The sequence below is a fragment of the Macaca nemestrina genome, chromosome 16, assembly GCF_043159975.1.
Source record: "Macaca nemestrina isolate mMacNem1 chromosome 16, mMacNem.hap1, whole genome shotgun sequence".
Lineage (NCBI taxonomy): Eukaryota > Metazoa > Chordata > Mammalia > Primates > Cercopithecidae > Macaca > Macaca nemestrina.
The window spans coordinates 19,098,588-19,120,171 of NC_092140.1; the positions used below are offsets into that span (position 1 = coordinate 19,098,588).

A 21,584-nucleotide genomic window follows, 5' to 3' on the forward strand; every position below is an offset into this window, starting at 1 on the left:
GATATTCTAATTATGTCATTCTTAATTTATACGTGTAATATCTACATAAAAACAAGTTTTCCAGCCAGGCGCAGTGGCTCACTCCTGTAATCCCAACACTTTGGGAGGCTGAGATGGGTGGATTACCTGAGGTCAGGAGTTCAAGACCAGCCTAGCCAACATGGTGAAACCCCGTCTCAAAAATACAAAAACATTAGCTGGGCGTGGTAGTGGGCACCTGTTACCCCAGCTACTCGGGAGGCTAAGGCACAAGAATTGCTTGAACCTGGGAGCCAGAGTTTGCAGTGAACTGAGATTGTGCCACTACACTCCAGGCTGGGCAACAAAGAGAGAGAGAGAGAGAGAGAGAGAGAGAAAGTTTTTCTTATAAATTATTTGCTTACCTTGATATTTAATTGTTATAGAAAAGCCAGGTTAAATACCTGATTATTTTTATTTATTTAGTAGATTTTACTATAATGAGTTGGTTTCCAAGCATCCTCCTTTTTCTTTTTTCTTTTTTCTTTTTTTTAGTATCGTTATGAATTTGTAGATTTTAACACATTTGATTTTTTTTGTTTTAATCACTTGCAGTTATTTTTCTTATTTATGTTCAAAATGACTCACCATTAGCCATTGAGAGGCTCTTCTAGTTGCTTCCTGAGTCCTTTTTGACATGACCTTAGCAGTCTTTGACAGCCATCTAACTTTCTGGTTTGATAGGATGTTTCAGTTTTATCTTCAATATTTTTCCCCCCAAGATCTGGAATCAGCTCTTTGTCTCAGGAGCCATTGTTCCTTTTGGTGGGAAATGGTGTTTAGAGGCCACAATCTGGGCCCTGGGAGTGCTTATTAACGGGACATTGTTTCAAGGCTTTTTCAGTTAACAAAACTAGGGAATATTATTTGCCTATTAAGATTAAATGTGACATGGGTTTATACTGAAATGTCCAATTCAGATTCAGAGTTTTTGTTTAAGTTCATCAGTCTTTCATTTATATCATCTTTTCCTTACCTTGAACACCTTGGTTCTCAACAGCACCACCCTAATTACTTATTTACTTTATTCCAGAACACACAATGAGTCCACATTTCTTCTTTTAAGGACACCAGGTAGATTGGATTAGGACCCATCCTAAAGACCTGATTTTCACTTAATCACCTCCTTAAGAGCCCTATCTCCAAATATAGTCACATTCTGAGGTTCTGGGGGAAAGGGTTGGATCTTAAGATGAATTATGGGGAGAACACAGTTTAGCCCATAACTCTGGATTAGAGGGAAATGCCTATGTAATTTGACTGGATATTTCCAAGTTTCCTTCCTTAGGGATTGTAAACATTTTACATTGTTATTGTCAGTGTACAAAGTATCTTTTGTCTAACAGCCTCAACAAATAAGTGATTTGTCAAATTTTTGAATTTTTGCCAGTCTGATAAGAAGTGATATCTCTGAGTTTTTAATTTGGGTTTTTTTAATTGTATGTGAGGTTGATCATCATAATCTTAAGGACTCATTTGTATTTCTTCATCTAAACTGTTTATATCTCCTACCTGTTTTACTGTAGGATTGTTCTTATTTATTTAAAGTTCTTTATAAGTTGACGATACTTAACCCTTTATCTCTGTAATTTCACGTGTTTTTTCCCAGTTTGTCATTTTTGTCTTTTTAATTTGTTTTTAGTTTTTTAACCATGCAAAATTTTTATGCGGTCAAATTTATCCGTCTCTTCCGTTATTGCTTCTGGATTGTGATTCATCGTTAAGGAAGTTCCTTCCATTTCCTGGTTATAGAGGTTCAGTTCTTTTAAGGTGAATTTATTTTTAAATAACTCATTCAACATTTATTGCTTTCAGCAGTAACAGATTGATCTTAAAAAGCCTAGCCCTGTAATTCATAATTTTTAAATTTAAGAACGTTTTAAATTTCGGTGAATTATTTTTAAATTTTCTTCCTTATAGAATAAAAAACTTTCCTGCAAATTTAACACTGATAGTTTTCTGGGTTCTAAGAATTTGCATGTACTATGTAATTTAGGTTTAAAGAAGTCATAAATATCACTGCCTGTGTATGTTATTACTATAACTGTTGCAGCTGTGGTAAATGAAGAGACGTGAATAGTACCCTCCTTAAACCTGAAGCCATCATTTGGCATTTGTTTTATCCATTGGATAGACTTGTTTTAGCTTTTCACTCTTTTTTTTTTAGATCTTTCATTCGTACGTGCCTTTGAGTTTACCTATGTTAATGTTTATGGCACTCACGTTTTGGTAAGTGCTGCTCATGAAGCCAGAGTGGAGAAGTTTATTTACGTCAGCACAGATGAAGTATATGGTGGCAGTCTTGATAAGGTGAGCTTAGAAAATGTATATTTTATCTGCTTCACCATGTACCATGATACAGTTTTATTAAACCTACACTGGGCTTTTTTCATCCTCAAATTATATACACTTGTAACACTCTTCAAAGTGTTTTAGGATTCTGTAGAGGGACAGAACTGATAGAATAGACAGATATATAAAGGGGTATTTATTAAGTATTAACTCACACGATCACAAGGTCTCAAAACAGGCCATCTGCAAGCTGAGGAGCAAGGAGAGCCAGTCTGAGTCCCACAGTTGAAGAACCTGGAGTCAGATGTTCGAGGGCAGGAAGCATCCAGCATGGGAGAAAGATGTAGGCTGGGAGGCTAGGCCAGGGTAGTCTATTCATGTTTTTCTATCTGCTTTATATTCTAGCCACACTGGCAGCTGCTTAGATGGTGCCCACTCAGATTGAGGGTGGCTCTGCCTTTCCCAGCCCAGTAACTCAAATGTTAATCTCCCTTGACAACACCCTCACAGACACACCTAGGATTAATACTTTGTATCCTTCAATCCGATCAAGTTGACAGTGTTAACCATCACAGAATGTTATTGCATTGTCTCCTCTGTTCTGATCAAGTGATACCGCCCCAAATGGGGAACAACAGCCTAGTCTTGGTAGAGACTTACTTATTTATTTTTTCATGCCCCAGAAATCTCTTTAGGTAGATTTATTTGTAATTTTGCAAGAGAATTGCAGATCTCACCTTTTTGTCCCACTCTTACACATATGATGAATGTCATTCCATGGACCAAAGCATAAGTTACACTGCAGCATACTACCTGTTCATCTTTCCCTTTCAATCATATCTTTCCCTTTCAGTCATATTGGAATGTCAAGGAGACAGTGTAAAATTCTTGTAAAAACCAAAATCTTTTTTTTTTTTTTTTTTTTTTTTTTTGAGATGGGAGTTGCGCTCTTGTTGCCCAGGCTGGAGTGCAATGATGCAATCTTGGCTTGCTGCAACCTCCATCTCCCGGGTTCAAGTGATTCTCCTGCCTCAGCCTCCCAAGTAGCTGGGATTACAGGCATGCGCCACCATGCTCGGCTAATTTTGTATTTTTAGTAGAGATGGGGTTTCTCCATGTTGGTCAGGCTGGTCTCGAACTCCCAACTTCAGGTGATTCGCCTGCCTTGGCCTCCCAAAGTGTTGGGATTATAGATGTGAGCCACTGTGTCCAGACTTAGAATCTATTTTTTTTTTTTTTTTTTTTTGAGACGGAGTCTCACGCTGTTGCCCAGGCTGGAGTGCAGTGGCGCGATCTCGGCTCACTGCAAGCTCCGCCTCCCGGGTTCCCGCCATTCTCCTGCCTCAGCCTCCTGAGTAGCTGGGACTACAGGCACCCGCCACCGCGCCCGGCTAATTTTTTGTATTTTTAGTAGAGACGGGTTTCACTGTGGTCTCGATCTCCTGACCTTGTGATCCGCCCGCCTCGGCCTCCCAAAGTGCTGGGATTACAGGCTTGAGCCACCGCGCCCGGCCTAGAATCTATTTTTTTAAATCATGCACAAATATTGTACTTTTTATGCAAAGGAAACTCCATTGTCCAATCTATAATTTTTATAGTTGGTGTCTGCAGTGACCTCATTTTGTTTATTATTTATGAATTTACTTATTTTACCAAGACACATACACAGTGAAAATCAAATAGTCCAAAAAGACTGACAGTGAGAAAAAGTAGACCTTGACCACTTCTCAGTTCTCAATTCTGCTTCCAAGAAGTAACTGTTTTTCAATTCTCTGCAGTTGTTATCAGGTAAACTTCTTTGTTCATGCACCCTGCCACCCTACATCAGATCCGACACAGTAACCAGAGTGATTTTTAAAATGTAAGTCAGACTTGGCATTACTCTGCTCAAAAATCAGTCATTGTTTTACGGTGGCCTTCAAGGTTTTGGCCTTCCTCTAGCTCTCTGACATCCTCTCCCATGGTCTCTCCCCTCATATCAGCCTTCTTGCAATTCCTTTGGACACGCTTCTGTCTCAGGGCCCTTAACTTGCCGTTCTCTCTCTCTGCTATATAGGATTGTTGTGCACATTAAAGAAGCTACTACATGTCCTTGGGAAAACACCAGGCACGTAGGATTTAAGAAGCGGCTTTTAAAATTTGGTGATTGACATTTCAGGTTTTAACATATGCTCTGATTTTTATACTAAAAATATGCATAATTTTTGAAATATGTTTAAAATTAGGAATTCGATGAATCTTCACCCAAACAACCTACAAATCCTTACGCATCATCTAAAGCAGCTGCTGAATGTTTTGTACAGTCTTACTGGGAACGATATAAGGTAAGACCTGATTGCAGAAACTCTTGAAACATTTTCCTTTGGACCTAAGTGTTAAAACTCCAAGTGGGCTTTTTTTTTTTTTTTCCTAAAGATTTTTAAGTTTTCTATTTATTCTTCGGAGACAGTCTCGATCTGACACTCAGGCTGGTCTCAAACTCCTGACCTCAAGTGATCCACCCACCTCGGCCTCCCAGAGTGCTAGGATTACAGGCGTGAGCCACGCCCAGCCCAAGTCAGCTTTTAGCAGCATGCTTAGAGTAGAAGGCATAGATTGAGAAAATTTACATATTATGGAATTTTAAAAACTAATTTCCTCTATTGTGTGGACAAAATAGGACCTACCTCTTCTTACTCAGTTCATCATTAAAGGAATAACTTGAATATACATTGTTTTTCTATTTCGGTAATAGGTAGAGTGTTACAGCTAGAGTCAGAATGAGGTTGGAGTCCTATGAGTGGAGGAAGACAGAGGGAGGACAGATCCCCTTTCTGCCGTGTGCTTCTCTCTGCATGATTTGGCTTTTGTGGCTCCTCATGAATGGGAAGTAGACTTGCCCCTGGTGGCTCTGACAGTGTCGGTATGGGAGCCTTACCCCATATGAATCCTCACCTTGAATCTCCTACATTTGGCTTCCCACTGCTCTTGGTGAGTTTTTAGGGTGTGGGTCAGAGAGGCAAGCCTTGGAATTCCTAAAGATTCTCTCACCATTTGGGTTCTGGTGGCATCGGTCCTTTTCACTTTCATCGTAGCTCTTTTTATTTGTAGGGATTGGTACAATGAAGAGAGCCAATTTAGAGTCCTTGAGGTGGTCTTTAAAATAATCAGCTGGAAAGTTCTTCAGTGTTTTGCTATCAATCAGACTTATAAACCTGTGCCATCTGTGTTCGTCTTCTTGTACTAATAAAAGAATGTTCCTCTTCTTTTTTTTGGAACCTCTGCCTTTATCTGAATCCTGTTCTCTCCTTTCTAGAAACCTTACGTTAGAAAAAAATCTCTTCCCTTTGACCTTAAGGTGTGTAGAATTATTTAGGCAACAGTGCCCATATTTTGAAATTCTGCTCATCTTTAAAATAATCATCATTATTAGACCTTTTCAAAAGCCTTAATGTTGAATATTCTTTTAAGTTTCCAGTTGTTATCACAAGAAGCAGTAATGTTTATGGACCACATCAATATCCAGAAAAGGTAAACTTTACTTCTTAATTCATGGTGTTTTTCAGTGATTGTAACTTCTCCTTATTTGAAATAACCTCTTTTCAGTTATTTGTCAAAATAATATGTTGTAAATTTTACATAATTTTATATGCTGTATAACACCTCTTGCAGATTCCTTCAGACTTAGAGATTGAAGATGAGTTTTAAGTCTCAAGCTGGCTGACACTCACCAGCTGGCTTCACCACTTGGCAGAGATTTTGAAGGATCCAATGAGAATGATATATGTGAAAATACCTTGTACCTTTAAAGACTTTAAAGCATTGTAGTATACTTCTACCACTACTGACATGCTGTAGTTGACTCCTTGTTTGCAGTCAGACCAGTATGTCAGGGTATACAGAAAGTCAAAAGCTAGCTAGCTAGTGATGCAAGAAGCTTGTATACATTAACTGTCTTAGTGTCAGCTGGCTAACTGTGCCTCAACTTATCTTTATAGTGTAGGCATGAATATCTTCCAGAAAGTACTACAAGTAATGAATAAAAAAATTTAGTTTAGAGGCTGAAAATGCCTGTGTGGTTGGTTCTGTATCATCAAGTCTGATTTTACATAACTTTGGCCACTCGGCCTAAATTTGGAGACTGGGTTTTTCTTTTTTCTTTTCTTTTGGTTTCTTTTTTTTTTTGAGAGGGAGTCTCGCTCTGTCGCCCAGGCTGGAGTGCAGTGGCGTGATCTCGGTTCACTGCAAGCTCCGCCTCCCAGGTTCATGCCATTCTCCTGCCTCAGCCTCTCAAGTAGCTGGGACTACAGGCGCCCGCCGCCGTGCCCAGCTAAGTTTTTGTATTTTTAGTAGAGATGGGGTTTCACTGTGTTAGCCAGGATGGTCTCAATCTCCTGACCTCGTGATCCGCATGCCTCCGCCTCCCAAAGTGCTGGGATTACAGGCGTGAGCCACCGCGCCTGGCTGGGTTTTCTTGCTTCCCATCTGGTTGCATTGATCTGTTTGCCCAAAGGAAAGGGCCATGTCATGACCTGCAGGTATTAATATTTACTTTGCTTAATTTAAGTTTTCTTTGAATCCAAGAGCACTGGAATTTACTTTCTATAAATTCCTCAAACACTTAGTGCATAGGTGCTATATGTAATCCAATAAGTAAGATACAAATGTCTGCCTTTATGAAGTCAGCACAAAGGTCAACCTTATGATGAGACCAACTGTCTGATGAAGACTCTTTCTGCATTTTTCCACTATTTAGATCATTTTATCTTCAAGTAACCTGTCTTCATGAAATAGCAAACTAAGAGTTCTTTTACTTATCAAATATTATAGTAGGTTTTAAAATGAACTGATAAAAAGAATTAGAAGCAATCCCTATGCATATTTCTTAATAATCTTTTAATCTTGGTATGAGTTCAGATTCTTACTAATGAGTAAATTTCCAGTCTGAAATGATATTTAAATATTCTTTTAGGTTATTCCAAAATTTATATCTTTGCTACAGCACAACAGGAAATGGTATGTTATTATTACCTTTTTACCCATATGCTTTTCTGGTATGTTAGAGTATTTGGTGACACTTTCTTGAATATCATAAAGTCTTAAAGGCCACAAAATTTAATGTCCCACCAAATTTAAGAATCATTTCTCCAGTGTAATAGTTTTTAAAATAATCTGTATCTTATTTTTGTAATTTACTTGAGATAATTTCAAATCTTAATAACCTATCATAGAACTTTGAATTATAGCATTAACATTTGAAATCTATTTTTATATAATTTTACTTTCTCAAAGAACTTATTTAATTCATAGAACTGTAGATATTTCTTTAAAATGAACTTCTGGTATAAAATTGAATACACATTTCACAGGGGTCACTAATATATTTGTCAATTTCCTACTAAGTACCCTCAGAAGGTTTGGAAATTATTTAAGAAACATGAACAAAATTTAGAAAAGGTATGAGAATTTGTATTTTCAGTAAAAGATTCTGGGATCCCCATGGGAAGTGGCTTCTCTGGAGTTGTAGTACCCAGTCAGTGCTTTAGGAAACTTTACCTTTTTACACTTCATGATTTCACTTCATTTAATCTCTTTAGTTGCATTCATGGGTCAGGGCTTCAAACAAGAAACTTCCTTTATGCTACTGATGTTGTAGAAGCATTTCTCACTGTCCTCAAAAAAGGGAAACCAGGTGAAATTTATAACATCGGAACCAATTTTGAAATGTCAGTTGTCCAGCTTGCCAAAGAACTAATACAACTGGTATGTATCTATTTTAAAAGGGTGGTATTTTCAAAATTGTTAGTGACAGTAACCATTAATTTAGTCAAAATCAGAAGCATACAGTTTACTTAATTTAAAAGTAAGCAAGTAGAAAATGAAATGGATTATGTGTACCATATGTGTCTTAATTTAAGTTTTATCACCTATTTAGTAACAGCTTTTCAGGAAAAAATAATTCATTAAATGTACTGTCCCTAATTGTAAGACATAACTCATTTTCAGAAATATGAAATTGTGTCTTGAAATAAGTAACAGTGACATCTAAAATAATTATATCAGTAGTTATGAATATCCATATATATTAGGGGACATCAATTATAAATTCATTTAATAGAAAGAGGGACTGAATAATAACCAAAATCCAATGTGTATATCTGAGCTTCAGATGGAATTTAGTATAAAGTATAGACAGTGTTACTAAAATGATGTTCATTTTAGCTGTCTTCCCCACTATGAAGCAGTTGTTTTCTTTTTAATCAGCCATTAAATACCATTGTTATTCTCTGATCTCATTTTATAATTTGACTCAAAAGCCTTCTCCATTTTAACAGATCAAAGAGACCAGTTCAGAGTCCGAAATGGAAAATTGGGTTGATTATGTTAATGATAGGTGAGTAACAAGTTAAAACATTGGGGAAAGGTTGTGAAATCTTAGGTACCTTTAAAATTATAAAATATGTGGACTTGACCAATAACTAGTTTATCTCTTTTGAATTTTCTGGTTAAACATTTTTTTTCATAATCGTAAGTACCATACAGATTAAATATAGCATTATTACTTACTAGCTATGTGACTTAAAAAATTATTGACCCTTTCCAAGTCTGAGGTTTCAAACCTCCAGTGTGAACTAGGGATAATAACATCTCTCTCTTTTTTTTTTTTTTTTGAGACGGAGTCTCACTCTGTCGCCAAGCTGTACTGCAGTGGTGCAATCTTGGCTCACTGCAACCTCCACCTTCCCAGGTTCACACCGTTCTCCTCAGCCTCCCAAGTAGCTGGGACTACAGACTTATGACACCATGCCCAGCTAATTTTTGTATTTTTAGTAGAGATGGGGTTGCACCATGTTGGCCAAGATTGTCTCCATCTCAACCTCATGATCCGCCCACCTCGGCCTCCCAAAGTGCTGGGATTACAGGCGTGAGCCACTACGCCCAGCTGATAATAACACCTTTCTTATGAAAGTATTTTAACATTTATTTATAATGTATATTAAATACCTGACCCACAGCCTGGCATATGAGTCCTAATAAGGTTTTGTGTATTTGTTTATTCATTCATTGAACATTTGTTGAGTTTTTTTATGTGTCAGGTATTTCACTTACAGCTAGATCGTGGCTGAAACAGGAAGATAAGACACAGAGAAGGTTAGGCACCTGGCATTATGGATGACTTTTTTTTTTTTTTAATATATACTTGATTTTACAAACTTTCTGCAGAAAACCTATTGGGAATTTTTTGTCAAGAGAAAAGTTGGGTTGTGGTGCATAAACATATATTTCCTAGTATCTACATTTGTAAATATATATCTACAATATCATTTTAAATCTGTTTTGTTTTCCAAGACCTACCAATGACATGAGATATCCAATGAAGTCAGAAAAAATACATGGCTTGGGATGGAGACCTAAAGTGCCTTGGAAAGAAGGAATAAAGAAAACAAGTAAGTTATCAATTAATCATTTTGGGGTCAAGTCAGGAAAATTTAAAGGAAAAATAACTTATTTCTAGAACATTATACAAACCAGTGGAATATTGTGTTGAATCATTTGTACTTTTCACATTGCCACATTTCATGTATTTCTGGTAATAGTCCTGTGTTTCCTAAGCATCTTGAATTTTATAAACCAACTTCTGATCAATCTTCCCATATCTCATTAGCATTAATCAAACACCTATATTATTTATTCTGAGGTACATATTGTTTCACTTTCTTCACACTCCTAAAAGGTATGTCTTTTTATAATCACTAGTGTCTTATATTTATTATTGTAGCTTTCTTCTTTTTTACATGTATGTAAAATAATGATCCATCAGTGGCATCTTAGAGTTGGTGAAATAGAGCTGCAGTCTTTTTTGTATCTTGAGGCTTTTTATATTGAAACCAACAAAGGTAATACATTTAGTATGTGCAGAAAAATCTATTAAAATAAGTGCTTATAAAGTCTGTGTGTATATATTAAAGCTCCGCTTAGAAATGTATTCATAAGAAAAGCTCTACCCAGATGTAAAAAAAGAAAAAGTTTTGATTCAGAGCTTGAAATACAAAATACTTAAGTCAAATATTAAAAAACAAAAAATAATTTAAAACTATCAGGTTTCTTTAAACTAAAAAAGCTTTTACTGATAGTATAGCAATATAAAATAATTTAACATATTACTAGAAGAAAGGTGCTGGGTATAGTGGCTCACATCTGTAATCCCAGCACTTTGGAGACCAAAGTGGGAGGATCACTTGAGGCCAGGAGTTCAAGACCAGCCTGGGAAATATAGCACGACCCTATCTCTACAAAAAGTAAAAAAAAATCAGCAGGACATGGTGGCACATGTCTATAGTCTTAGCAATTTAGAAAGGTGAGGTAGGTGGATCTCTTGAGCCCAGGAGTTTGGGCCTATAGTGAGCTACGATCACACCACTACACTCTAGCCTGGGTGACAACGAGACCCCATTCTCTTAAAAAAAAAAAAAAAAAAAAAAAAGCAAGGAAGTTCACATCAACTCATTGTGACTCTGATGCAGTGTTATCATATTTATATGACCAAACACTGTATTATACTTTTTTATATAAAATAATCTTAAAATCAGAGCAGATGACTTATTTCCAACACCCCAAATTCCTTAAAATCAGAATGTCTTAAATATTTATACCAACAAGTTCAGTATTGAATGACCTTTGAAGTTAAAAAGAAAAAAAATCATTGATTTTTAATTATAAATTTTTTAGGTGATTTAAATGTCTTCTGATTGACTTAATTGTTAAGTTCAAAATCAAATTGTTTACATCATTAGGCAGCCCTTGTCTGCTGCTTAGCTGATGGGCAAGACTTAGCTAGCAGGAACTCAGTAAATGTTGGTTAACTGATATTGAGTTTTTTTCTTTTTTTGTCTTTTGTTTTTTCCTATTAGTTGAATGGTACAGAGAGAATTTTCACAACTGGAAGAATGCAGAAAAGGCATTAGAACCCTTTCCGGTATAATCACCATTTATATAGTCAAGACAGTTGTCAAAGAAAAAAATTATCCTACCTTTACAAGTGGTATGAAATTAAGTGACCAAATGAAGTGCTCTTTTCATTTGAAATTAGATTCATGACTTTTTGTATAATATTCAAATGCAGAATGCCTCAATCTTTGGGAGAGTTTCAGTACTGGCATAGAATTTAAATGTCAGAATTCTTTCTGAAACCCTTTCTCCTGGAAACTAGGAAATAATAGGGGTAGAAGACTCCCCACGGGTAGCCAGGAAGAAGTCTCCTGGTTCTGACAACTATGAGGGGTAATGGTGCTAGGCGGATGGCAACCTTCACTGGTTTTGAGCTCAGTCAGCTTCCCAGCCTTTCCCAGTGTCTAAGAAAGTCTCTGAAATGTTCGTTTTTAGGCAATATAGGATGAGTCTTATGTCCTAATTCACCTTTTCTTTTTTTAAGATCTGATATACTATCATTGCCTTAGTAATGGAACAAAATAAAAGCATATCTAGCACTTTTTAACTTTTGATAATTTTGTAAAATTGATTACGTTGAATGCTTTTTAAGATGTAAAGTTTTTATATTTTCACAATTAACCTATGTAAAACCTTGTATCAGAAATTTATCATGTATTTACTGTTTAAAATGATTTTATTTATAAAATTGTCAATATCTTAATGTATTTAATGTAGAATATTGCTTTTTAAAGTAATATGTTTTTATTTTGCTGTAGAAAAATTAAAAAAAAATTTGATTATGTATTTTTAATCCTTCTTTGCCCTAAAGACTTTAAGATGACTTGAAAAAGTAACTGATTGGCTATTGGGTTGAGAAAGGGAAAATAAGCTGGGTGACCCTCTATTAAGGGTGCAGATTTTGGTATGGAGGTGTCATAATTCCTCATTAGAAAGTCTTACACTTTAAAAATACCCTTAAATACCAGCTTCCCACTGTGCTTAGGGATCCCCAAGTCCATCCCTCTTCAGTTTCTCCAATTTCACCTTTCAGGAGAGAAAGAGAGGGAAGACAAGTGTGTCAGTTGAGTTTTGCAGGAAGCAAATGCTAAGAGAAAGTAATGACTATAATGATAAAAGAGGAAGGAAGCAAAAATTGGGCAGGCTGTGCAGGCAGAAAGGCAAACCCATGCGGAGAAAATGTCTATTGTGAGAATCAGCTATTGGCCCTTTCACAGTGGAAAGGGCCCAATGGAGCTCATGTCCCACCAGGTAGCTGGTGGGTTTCCTTGAAGAATAGTGCCACATTGGGGGCTCAGTATTTGTCTCTGTTGCCAGCAAGTTGGATATTCACAGGTGGCAATAGCTGCATTGGCTGTGGTAAGTGAGAATTCATGCTGTGGGTCCCAAGAGTAGGGACCATCTGTACAGTGAGGCCTGTTCCATTCAGGTGCCCATCATGGTAGTTCTCGGGTGGCTGATGATGAAAGCTGGCTAAAGTTAACTGACCAAGTCATTTTATCTACTGGGTGGTTCAGTGCCTCTTGCTATGGTGGTTGCTTTCTAGTGAGTGTTAACATGGAATACACAGATCTTCACACTCGCCACCCTCTCCCATAGATAGGCCTATCCATGTTTCTCCAGCCTTTACTTCCTTGTTTCCTGCTCCTCTAGACTTTTTCCTTCTAAGTCCCAAAGTAGCTAGCCAGGCTACTGCTCATGACTAAACGGATATTCTCACCACAGGTCACTACCGTACATAGTGCATGAGCAGGTATACTACTCAAAGCTTTTTTCTTGGAAAGGTTTTCTTTTTCCATATTCTTTTGAAGGCCACCCCTGCATGGCTTTCAGGCAACCACCCTCCAGTTTTGGCTCGCACGCACATAACAGGCCAATCCATCTGTAAACCAAGATCAGCTTTTCTTCTCCTTTCAGTTGGTTGTATGGGACCCTCTGTATGGCCACAGGTATAAAGAACTAAGGTGGTGACATGGGAGTCTGGCCTACCTGCTCTTACAACTTACTTGTGCTCTCCCGTTCTGCTCATGCTTGATCCCAGATATGCCGTTTCCATCTTCCAGTGGACTGCTGCTGGCTCCACCTGACTCTGAGTGGGTGGGCACATTACTCTGCTGGAACTGCCGTAACAGAATATCAGAGACTGGGTAGCTTCTACAACGGAAATTAATTTTCTCACAGATCTGGAAGCTAGAAGTCCAAGGTCAGGATCAAGGTGTTGGCAGGGTTGGTTTCTTCTGAGGCCTCTCTTGGCTTACAGATGGCCATCATCTGTCCTCACACGATCTTTACTCTGTGACTAAATTTTTTCTTCTTATAAGGACACCAGTCATAATGGATTAGGGTGTGTTTTAAAGATCTCATTTTAACATACCTCTTTAAATACTTTGTTTCCACGTATAGTCACTTTCTGAGGTACCAGGGGTTAGTACTTCAACATAAGAATTTGGGGGAGACACATTTCAGCCCTTAACAGTGGGTCCAAGTGCACTTAGCACATATGGGCAGTTCTAGATGCATGGTCATTTGGGGTCCTGTGGTCAAGCATTCTGGGTCTACCATGGCACAGTAATTTATTTTACAAAGGAATGATTCTCCACTGAGCCTGAAATGGTCTTTCCCAGGTGTAACCATGGGACCTGCACAGTTATTCTCCACTGGGGCTCACCATAAAACCCACACTACATCTGTCTCTACCACTGACACCACCAGCACCATAGGCTTTACCACATCATATAGCCCAAGTGGCAGGAATGCTTGCACCCCAGCTTGGACCTGCTGCAGACCACTTTCCCGCCCCAGACCCCTCAAAGCTGGCAGCCTTTTCTGTCGTTCAGTACATAAGTTGGAGCAGTACCCCTAAGTGTGGAATGTCTTCCCTCCAGACCCCAAAGCCAGGCTCTGTGTTTCCTTCTTTGAGAAAGGGGATATAAGATAAAGCAGTTTGACTTCAACTTGGAGGGAATGTCCTGGCACACCTTGATTGTTTGACTCCTAAAAACGTGACTGAAATCACAAGTCCTTGATCTTCATCAGGTTTTATCTCCCATCTTCTGGCCATCAGGGTGCCAGCCACCTTTGCTCATTCTGCCTGATCAGCATGACGCCATCAATGTGATAGATCAGTGTGACATTCTACAGGATGTTCAGGAGACCTGAGTCTCTTAGGAGAGCAGAACTTACATAGCCCTAAGGTGATACTGCAAATGCTCCCGGTTTCTGATCGTTCATGATTGAGATGGAAAAGAACACATTCAGCAAATCAGTGTCTGGATACTATGTTCCAGAGGCCTTCTAATCCACTTCAGCCAAGAACATGCCACTTGAGCACAGTGGCTGGTATGTAAGTTTGCCATCGGAACCTGGTATATAAGTTTGGATATTTGTCCCCGCCCAAATCTCATGTTGAATTGTAATCCCTAGTGCTGCAGATGGGGCCTGATGGGAGGTGTTTGGGTCGTGGAGGAGAACCCCTCATGCTTGACATTGTCTTCGAGATAGTAAGTCCTTGTGAGATCTGGTTGTTTAAAAGTGTGTGACACCTACTCCCACCCCCCACCCCCTACCCCCCACCACTGCCTCTCTCTCTTGCTCCTGCTTTTACTGTGTAATGTGCCTGCTCCCAATTTGCCTTCTGCCATGGGTAAAAGCTCCCTGAGGCCTCCCCAGAAGCCAAGGGATGTCAGCACCATGATTGTACAGCCTGCAGAACTGTGAGCCAATTAAACCTCTTTTCTTGTAAATTACCCGGTCACAGGTATCTCTTTACAGCAGAGCCGCTCCTTAATTGAGCTGGCCTTGATTGCAGTAATTCACCAGGATCTACTCAGTTCCAGCAGTGGCCAGATTGGTGAATTAAATGGAGCTTTGGTGAGGGCCTCTCTGTATCCTTGAGATCTTCAAGGGTGGCATCATCTTCACCTCCTCCAAGGTGTGATTTTGTGTTTTAAATTGAGATGGCGGGGGTTGGTGGGGAGTCTCACTGTGTTGCCCAGGCTGGTCTCGAACTCCGGGACCCAAGTGGTCCTCCTGCCTCAGCCTTGATTCTAAAGTGTTGGGTCATGGGGGTGAATCCCTCATGGCTTCTTGACACTGTCTTCGTGATAGTTGTCATGTGATCACTGCTCCCAGCTGTGATTTTGGTTTTGATTGACTATCTCAGCCAGGGCAGTGGCCCAGCTGAGGCAGGTTTGTTACGTTTGCTTCAGCCAAGATTAGGGCGCTGGTTGGGAAAATCTAGGACTCTGACACAAGGATGAGATTGTCCGAGTGGATTCCTTTAAAGACCTCTGCAGCTTTTAAACTATTAAATCCTGAGTTTGGTCTTGGGCTTCTTCTGTTCTCCCACCTCATGATAAGGCCCTCACACTTAGTTGTCACTTATTTCTTGTTCTCAGCTTTTCATTACCTGTCTGGAGGGCATCAATACAACTTATTAAAGACCAGCAATTCCACTGCCCTTGTAAGACTTGTTCTCCTGAGCTTTTCAAGTGCCTGGATTATTGCAGTAAGCAGGGCAGGGTGGTCCCCTTCCCAGGAACATTCCCCCGAGTCACCACTATGAAAGTTTTAGCAAGTACATCACTACCTTATGCTAGGGATTATTTATGTCCCTGCCTCACCCAGGATGGTATTCTTATGACCAGCCAGGCAGAAAGTGATCCAGTCTAAACCCATCTTATCAACTGTTTTGTTAGACCGCTCTTAGAAGTGACTGTGTCGTTTGGGTCCTCTGGGAAGTAGGGCTGAGGCCAAATTAGAGGTGCTAGCAGTTTATTAATAGGATGGGGAGTTAATGCTTGTGAAAGATACAAAAGAAGAAGAAATCTTCAGGCTGCAGCGTAGATCAGACAGCTATGTTTTAAAGGATATCAGACAGCTGTGAAAAGGAAGGGGTGAGGAAGAGGGTTGGCAGAGTGAGCCTCAGAATCTCTACCAGCTCAACAGGGATCTGCAGAGCAAAATCTGAAAAAAAAGTCCCACCTGGGCAGAAATGGCTGGGTTACCTGTTGTGCTCAGCCATTGGCCAGGGGCTACTTAGAAACGGCCAGGTGGATCCTGAAGGCATTGCAAGTGGAAGCTGCTGGCTAACTGCACTCTTGCCAGCTGAATGGCAAGCTTTTTCTTAAAGGGAAATCCAGACGGTAGACCTTGATAATTGCCATTTGTAGGGAAGGACGGGGTCTTGGAGTTTAATTGCTCTCTATACAGACTTTCAGCCAAACCACTTGGTTTTGTTTGTTTGTGAGACAGAGAGTCTCACTTATCACCCAGGCTGGAGGGCAGTGGTGCAATCTTGGCTCACCGCAACCTCCGCCTCCCGGGTTCTCTTGCCTCAGCCTCCCAAGTAGCTGGCACTACAGGCATGTGCCACCATGCCCAGCTAATTTTTTGTATTTTTAGTAGAGATGGGGGTTTCACTGTGTTAGCCAGGATGCTCTCGATCTCTTGACCTCGTGATCCGCCCACCTCCCAAAGTGCTGAGATTACAGGCATGAGCCATCACGCCTGGCCACACCACTTGCTTTTTATCCAATGCTTTACCCTCCCCTACCTTCCATACCTCCGCCTTCCATTGCCCCGGTTGCTGCTGGGTTCTGTGAGGTCAGCTCACCCAATCTGGAGGTTCCTAGAAGGCTCACTGGAGATGACATTTGACCTGTGACTTATTGAATGGGAGTTAGTGAGGAAACCGAGGATGATTCCAGGCAGAGGGATCATCAGAGTGAAAGCACGAAGTTTTAAATAGTGCTGTGTGTTCAGGGAACAACAGGCCGTCAGTTTTACTCTAGCATAGTCATTCTCAAAATGTGTCTCCATTTCATTAAGGAAATCAAAACTATAATGAGATATCACCTGACACCTATCGGGATGGCTGTTATTTTTTAAAAACACAGTGTCAGTGAAGATGTAGAGGAATTGGGACCCTGGTGCATTGCTGGTGGGAAAGTGAAATGATGCAGCCTCTGGAAAACAATATGGTGGTTCCTCAAAAAGTTAAACATAGAATTGTAATGTGATCCAGCAATTCCATTTCTAGAGATATATCCAAAAGAATTGAAGGCAGAGACTAAGATGCCTGCACACCAATGCTCATGGCAGTAGTATTCACAATAGCCAGAAGGTGGAAACAACACAAATATCCATCAGCAGATAAATGGATAAAACAAAATGGCTTATATAATGGAATATTATTCGGCCTGAAAAAGGAGTGGAATTCCGACACATGCTGCAACATGGATAACCCTTGAAGGCACAAAAGGACAAAAGTGGTATGGTTCCACTTAAATGAGGTTCCTAGAGTAGGCAAATTGATACAGTATCAGAGGTTTATCAGTGGCTTGAGGGAGGAGGGAAGGAGCAGGTATTTTTTAATGTGTACAGAGTTTCTGTTTGGATGAAAAAAGTCCTGAAACCAGATAATGGTGATAGCTGTACAACATTGAGTCTACCTAATGCCCCTGAACTCGACACTTAAAAGTGGTTGAACATGACTTTTACATTATGTATATTTTGCCATAATAATAATTTTTTAAAATGTGGCCCGGGACAGCCTGGATTCACATCACCTGGGAACTTGTTAGAAATACAAATTCCCAGACTTACAGAATCAGAAACCCTGAGAGTGGGGCCCAGTAACTCAGAAGCCCCCTAGTGTTTGAAAGCCACTATTCCATAACGTGAGATGGGGAGGTGAGGCTGGAGAGGAATGTGGTATCCAGTTCACGGAGGGCCTTTGCCATGGTAAGATGCTTGGACTTTATCCTACCAGCCAAGAGCTAATTCTGGATTTTAAGGAAGAAATTGACATGGTTAGATTTGTAGGATTTATCTTTTTCCTAGTTTCAAAAATAATGTGCTTATTACAGAAAACTTGGAAAACTAATCAGTAAAAGAAAATCACCCATAATCTAACACTGGAAGATAATTCCTGTTAATATTTTGATGTATGTCATTTAATTTTTTGTGCATATATACATACATTTTAAAAACCAAGTAGAGGATCATAATGGACATACTGTTGTGGAGCCTGTTTTTTTTTTTCATGCAGCAGTATATCATGAACGTTTTTACATATTATGAGATCTTTTGCCATTTTTATTGACTGCAGAATTACGTTTTGGATAGCTTTTTCTGGCAATAGCATGGAAGATGAATTTAAGGAAGACAGGAATGAGTTCCTGCAGGGATTGAAGTTATGAAGCTGTTGCTGTAAATCAGGCTGGCGATGATAAGGCCTAAAGCACAGCACCATAAACAGGCAAGTCTGGGACAGACATGAGAACGTTTTAGATTTAAAAACTTACTGATTGATGATACATTGGAGGTGCTGTTTTTTGACGTGAGTGGTATTTTAAGGTTTTCAGTGTTGAACTGGAAAGAGTGGAGAATGGTGGATTACAGTTAGGAGACATTGAGCTTGGGGAGATGTTGAGCTTTAAGGGCCTGTTCAACATGTTAAGTGGAGATACCTGCTGAACAGTCAAGTATGAGAATCTGAAGCTCAGATTGGTGGTCAGGGCTCAAGATCTAGAGACACATGTTTGGGAGTTAAGTGACTATTAACATCTGAAAGCGGATTAAATCCCCCCAAGGAAAGTATACAGAATGACAGGGTTGATGGTGGGTGGAATGATTTACACACAAGCCATAAGAAACACTAATATGTAAGTTGCAGGCAAGCAGCCCAAGAAAATTAGGAAGGAATGGTTAAAAAACAAAATTACAGGCTGGGTGCGGTGGCTCACGCCTGTAATTCTGGCACTTTGGAAGGCTGAGGTGGGCGGATCACCTGAGGTAGGGAGTTCGAGACCAGCATGACCAACATGGAGAAACCCTGTCTCTACTAAAAAAAAATGTATACAAAAATTAGCTGGGTGTAGCGGTGCATGCCTGTAATCCCAGCTACTTGGGAGACTGAGGCAGGAGAATTGCTTGAACCCAGGAGGCGGAGGTTGCAGTGAGCTGAGATCGCGCCATTGGACTCCAGCCTGGGCAACAAGAGTGAAACTCTGACTCAAAAAAAAGAAAAAAATTACTCTCACTGCTTCACTTGACTAGCCTTAAAAATCAATCCATCAATCAATCAAATTTGAAATAAAAAAGAAGGAATGGGTGGGGCATGATGGCTCATGCCTGTAATCCCAGCACTTTGGGAGGCCAAGGTGGGCGGATCATGAGGTCAGCAGTTTGAGACCAGCCTGGCCAACATGGCGAAACCCTGTCTCTGCTAAAAATACAAAAAGTAGCTGGGCGTAGTGGTGGGCACCTGTAATCCCAGCTACTCAGGAGGCTGAGGCAGGAGAATTGTGTGAACCCGGGAGGCAGAGGTTGCAATGAGCCAAGATTGCGCCATTGCATTCCAGCCTGGGCGACAAGGCAAGACTCTGTCTTAAAAAGAAAAAAAAAAAAAAAAAGGAATAGTCAGAGAATGGAAGAAAGGAGGAAATAATGCCACCAAAGCAAAAGGGAGAGACATTCAATAACCAACAGATGGCCAGCTGAAGTTCATTGAGGCAAAGACCAAGAGGTGTCTGCTGGTTTTTGGCAATATGCAGGCAAATTTTCTAGTGTGGGAAGAGGCAGATAGCCTCTGGATTATGAAGACTGAGTAGCAATTAGGAATCAAGGGATGGAAAAATGGAATTTAGCCTTTCAGGGAGCTGAGAAGAGTCAAGATAGGGCCAGCCCTAAGGAAGGCACAGGCTTAAGGAAAGGTCTTCAGAAGCTGCTTTATTTTGTTTTTGGCACAGAATGGATTTCTGTATGATTATAAGCTGAAGAGATGAGCAATAGACGAAGAAAGAGAAATGATATTCAGGAATGCATAATTAATGGAGTACAGTGTCCATGGAGATGGACTCCCTAGGGAAAGACTCGCTTTGGGATAGGATTGATCTCATCTTTCTGGATCAGTAATGGCAGGAGTTGAGATGAGATTGGATACAGTGACTTTTGGGGAGGGAGGTGAGGGAATTCACCATGGCCTCAATTTTCTTCCTGAAATTAGGGGAGGCAACAGGAGAGAAGTGAGTTTTGTAGTATATCAGAGGAAAATGAGAGCAGTAGCTCTACCACGGCCCAGTGAAGGTGCAGCCACGTTTGAAGACCATTAATTTATACTCTTACAGCTGCTGAAAAAATGCTGCATTGACCATCTCAATATACACCTGTGTGTACACAAGAGAGTGTATTTCTGAAGGATTAATGCCTAGATTTGGTATATCTGGGTCCAAAAAGCACATGCACTTAAAATTTGAAAGATAGAGATGAAATTCCTGCCCTCTAGCAAGCCATGGGTATTAATAGATCTTTAATTTTTGCCAGTACGAAAGATGCAAAAATTGTTTTATTGCACTTCTAGAATCTTTAGCTAGCTTGAGCCTCTCTTTGACCTCACCTGCAGATGTTGAAGTTCTGCCCTCTATATTATCATCACACTGTACTCATACAATTTGTTTATAGGTGTGTGTGTTGTTTATAGGTGTGTGTGTTCCACTAAACGTGGAGCTCCTGGGGGTGTAATTACCTCCCTGGACACTCAGCATCTCTATTCATTTGCACGTTTTTTAAAGAGCAGAGTCTTTGCCACTGTCTGTCTGTCTCTCAATTTCTCTCTGCCTCTCTTTCCTTCTTCCTCCTCACATGCACATTTCCCCCTCCCTCCTCATCCCAGGCAGAATCTCTTGCATTTTCACCATTTGTAGTCAAACACCATTTGACTACATAAAGCTTACTTTCTTGCTCAAATCTCACACTTTAAGAAAGAGGTGAGGGCCGGGTGCGGTGGCTCAAGCCTGTAATCCCAGCACTTTGGGAGGCCAAGACGGGCGGATCACGAGGTCAGGAGATCGAGACCATCCTGGCTAACACGATGAAACACCGTCTCTACTAAAAAATACAAAAAAAAAAAAAACTAGCCGGGCGAGGTGGCGGGCACCTGTAGTCCCAGCTACTCGGGAGGCTGAGGCAGGAGAATGGTGTAAACCCGGGAGGCGGAGCTTGCAGTGAGTTGAGATCCGGCCACTGCACTCCAGCCTGGGCGACAGAGCGAGACTCCGTCTCAAAAAAAAAAAAAAAAAAAAAAGAAGTGAACCAGTTTTGCAAGTCTTATATCTGATTTCACTTATATTTTGTTATTGTTTAGGAAGGTTGGTCTTTAATTCTCACTTTGGTGCTTCTTTATAGAAACTTCTATCCTTGAATAATTGTTCTAGGATCCTTCCTTCGCTTTAATAGTATTTTTAATACTGTTGTGTTTTATAGCTAAACTTACTATGTTTTAATTGGCATACTCTTAAAAATAGTGTTACTCAGTGATGAAAAATGTTATATTTTACCAATGT

At 39.9% G+C, this 21,584-nt stretch overlaps 1 protein-coding gene across 3 annotated transcripts in view; it reads left to right on the forward strand.

Annotated features, from left to right (window-relative positions):
• LOC105477266 (TDP-glucose 4,6-dehydratase) overlaps positions 1 to 21,090 on the forward strand; it is a 30,958-nt gene extending 9,868 nt beyond the window's left edge. For 2 of the 3 annotated variants that reach the window (XM_011733699.2, XM_011733717.2), the window contains exons 5-13: positions 2,186 to 2,328; positions 4,536 to 4,634; positions 5,606 to 5,647; positions 5,761 to 5,820; positions 7,262 to 7,305; positions 7,887 to 8,052; positions 8,625 to 8,683; positions 9,640 to 9,737; positions 11,202 to 11,906. In XM_011733699.2, coding sequence (XP_011732001.2) covers positions 2,186 to 2,328; positions 4,536 to 4,634; positions 5,606 to 5,647; positions 5,761 to 5,820; positions 7,262 to 7,305; positions 7,887 to 8,052; positions 8,625 to 8,683; positions 9,640 to 9,737; positions 11,202 to 11,272 — 782 coding nt within the window. In that variant the 3' untranslated portion in view covers positions 11,273 to 11,906. Of the gene's footprint in view, positions 1 to 2,185; positions 2,329 to 4,535; positions 4,635 to 5,605; positions 5,648 to 5,760; positions 5,821 to 7,261; positions 7,306 to 7,886; positions 8,053 to 8,624; positions 8,684 to 9,639; positions 9,738 to 11,201 lie in introns of all 3 variants that reach the window. The other variant, XM_011733708.2, reaches the window with a different exon arrangement.
• The last annotated feature ends 494 nt before the right edge of the window (positions 21,091 to 21,584 follow it).